This window comes from Parus major, unplaced genomic scaffold (genome assembly GCF_001522545.3).
Source record: "Parus major isolate Abel unplaced genomic scaffold, Parus_major1.1 Scaffold325, whole genome shotgun sequence".
Lineage (NCBI taxonomy): Eukaryota > Metazoa > Chordata > Aves > Passeriformes > Paridae > Parus > Parus major.
In genome coordinates, this window is record NW_015379278.1 from 100,799 (window position 1) to 103,543 (window position 2,745).

General features: G+C 54.8%; 1 protein-coding gene across 1 annotated transcript in view; it reads left to right on the plus strand.

Annotated features, from left to right (window-relative positions):
• Positions 1–532: 532 nt before the first annotated feature.
• The window catches only part of BORCS8 (BLOC-1 related complex subunit 8), a 4,338-nt gene continuing 2,125 nt past the window's right edge, over positions 533–2,745 (plus strand). The window contains exons 1-3 of the mRNA XM_015616012.2: positions 533–620; positions 1,413–1,525; positions 2,262–2,326. Of these exons, the coding sequence (XP_015471498.1) occupies positions 584–620; positions 1,413–1,525; positions 2,262–2,326 (215 nt within the window). The 5' untranslated portion in view covers positions 533–583. The remainder of the gene's footprint in view (positions 621–1,412; positions 1,526–2,261; positions 2,327–2,745) is intronic.

Here is a 2,745-nt window from a genome sequence, read left to right on the forward strand (position 1 = left end):
GGGACCGCCTGGCCCCGGGGACACCGTGGGGACACCTCGGGGACACCGCGGGGACACCGTGGGGACACCTCGGGGACACCTCGGGGACACCTCGGGGACACCGCGGGGACACCACGGGAAGAACCGAGCGGAGCAAAGGCCGCGACACCCCCAGACCCCTCTGAGGGCAGCGGGGCCGAGGCGGCCCGAGCCGGGCACGGCTACACCGGGAGCCACCGAGCGTCCCCGGGGGTGACAAACCGGGATCCACCAAGCGTCCTCACCGGTGACAAACCGGGATCCACCGAGCGTCCCCGGGGGTGACAAACCGGGAGCCACCGAGCGAACCGGGAGTGACAAACCGGGATCCACCGAGCGAACCGGGGGTGACAAACCGGGATCCACCGAGCGAACCGCGATCCACCGAGCGAACCGGGGGTGACAAACCGGGAGCCACCGAGCGAACCGGGGGTGACAACTGGAACGTTGTCACCGCGGTCGCGTTCCCAGCCGGGGCTGTTTTCTCCGCAGGGTTCCGGGGGGGCGTTTCCGGGGGGGCGGTTCCGGGGGGGCACCGGCGGAAGCGGAAGCGGCGGCGGGCGGGATGGAGGAGGCGGAGATGCAGCTGAAGGTGAAGAAAGGTGGGAATGGGAAAATCGGGAATGGGAAAATCGGGAATGGGGAAAACGGGGTCGGGAAGGGCCCGGTGGGGTCTGGGAGAGGCTCCGCTGCCGTGATTTGGCCGGTGGCGGCGGGACGCTGCGTGTGGGTGTGTTGGGTTTGGATTCCCGGCCTTTATCCCTCAGTGCTGGCGCTGGGAAAAGTCGGGAATATCCCGGGATATCCCTTGGGAAGTTTTCTTAGGGAGTTCTGGGGGAATATTTCTGAGGATTTGTGCGGGTTGCCCTGGATTTTCATGGAGATATTTCCGTGGAGATGTTTCTGTTTCATTCCGTGGATTTCCATGATATTTATGGTGAGATTTCCATGGATTTCTGTGGATTTCCATGGGGATATTTCCATGGATTTTCATGGATTTCTGTGGATTTCCATGGATGGATTTCCATGATATCTGTGGTGAGATTTCCATGGATTTCTGTGGATTTCCTTGGAGATATTTCTATGGATTTCCATGGTGATATTTCCATGAATTTCCATGGATTTCTGTGGATTTCCACTGAGATATTTCCATGGATTTCTGTGGATTTCCTTGGAGGTATTTCTATGGATTTCCATGGATGGATTTCCATGATATCTATGGTGAGATTTCCATGGATTTCTATGAATTTCCATTGAGCTATTTCTGCAGATTTCCATGGATTTCTGTGGATTTCCCTGTCGATATTTCTATGGCTTTCCCTGGATGGATTCCCATGGATTTCCCTGTCGATATTTCCATGGATTTCCCATTTTTTCCCGTTTTTTCCCGGCAGTGACAGACAAGTTCACGGAGAGTCTGTATGTGCTGGCCAACGAGCCGTCGGTGGCTCTGTTCCGGCTGCAGGAGCACGTGCGCCGCTCCCTGCCCGAGCTGGCCCAGCACAAGGTGGGTCCCAAAGATCCCAGGGATCATCCCACCCCAAATCCTTGGGAATTCTGCCTCCCAGACAGGAATTCCATCCCAAAAATCCGGGATCAATCGTGGTTTGGAGTCAGTCTTTGCGGCTTGGAATTCTGTGCCTTGTCCTAAATCCATTTCCAGCTTTGTTTTTAGGGACTGGGAGCAGCTCCAGGGTTTCTCTGGATCCTTTTCCCACTTTTCTTGGGCAGTCACAGGGATGGAGCTTCCCTGGGAATTCCTTCCCACTCTCCCAGCCCGGAATTCCTTCCCAAATTCCTGTTTTCCAGTCTGAACCCATTCCCTGTGTCCTGGGGTCTCATCCCTGATCCCAAATCCCTCTCCAGCTCTCCTGGAGCTCTGAGGTTTCCCTGGAGCTTCTCTTTTCCCACTTGGGCACTTCCAGGGATGGAGCTTCCCTGGGAATTCCATCCCATTCCCTTCCCAGCCAGGAATCCCTTCCCAAATTCCCCATTCCCAGTTTAAACCCATTCCCTGTGTCCTGGATTCCATCCCAAATCCCTCTCCAGCTCCCTTTTTAGGGACTGGAAGCAGCTCCAAGGTTTCCCTGGAGCTTCTCCCACTTTCCTTGGACACTCCCAGGGATGGAGCAGCCACAGCTTCCCTGGGAATTCCATCCCATTCCCTTCCCAGCCAGGAATTCCTTCCCAAATTCCCCATTCCCAGTTGAGATCCTGCCTAATCCATGGATTTCCCTTCCCAGTCAGACATGCAGAGCTGGGAGGAGCAGAGCCAGGGAGCCATTTACACCGTGGAATACGCCTGCAGGTACTGGAATTCCCGGAATTCCGGGCTGGAAAACACAGCAGGATCCAGGAAATGAGCTGGGATTTGGGATGAACTTTGATCAGAAGGAATTATCATTTGAGGGTGGAATTCCTGGAATTCCGGGCTGGAAACACAGCAGGATCCAGGGAATGAGCTGGGATTTGGGATGAGCTTTGAGCTCTTAGCAGGAATTATCATTTGAGGGTGGAATTCCCGGAATTCCAGGCTGGAAAACACAGCAGGATCCAGGGAATGAGCTGGGATTTGGGATGAGTTTTGATCAGAAGGAATTATCATTTGAGGGTGGAATTCCCAGAATTCTGAGCTGGAAAACACAGCAGGATCCAGGGAATGAGGGTGGGAAGACTTTGGGATTTGGGATGAGCTTTGAGCTCTTAGCAGGATGAAATTCCTGGAAT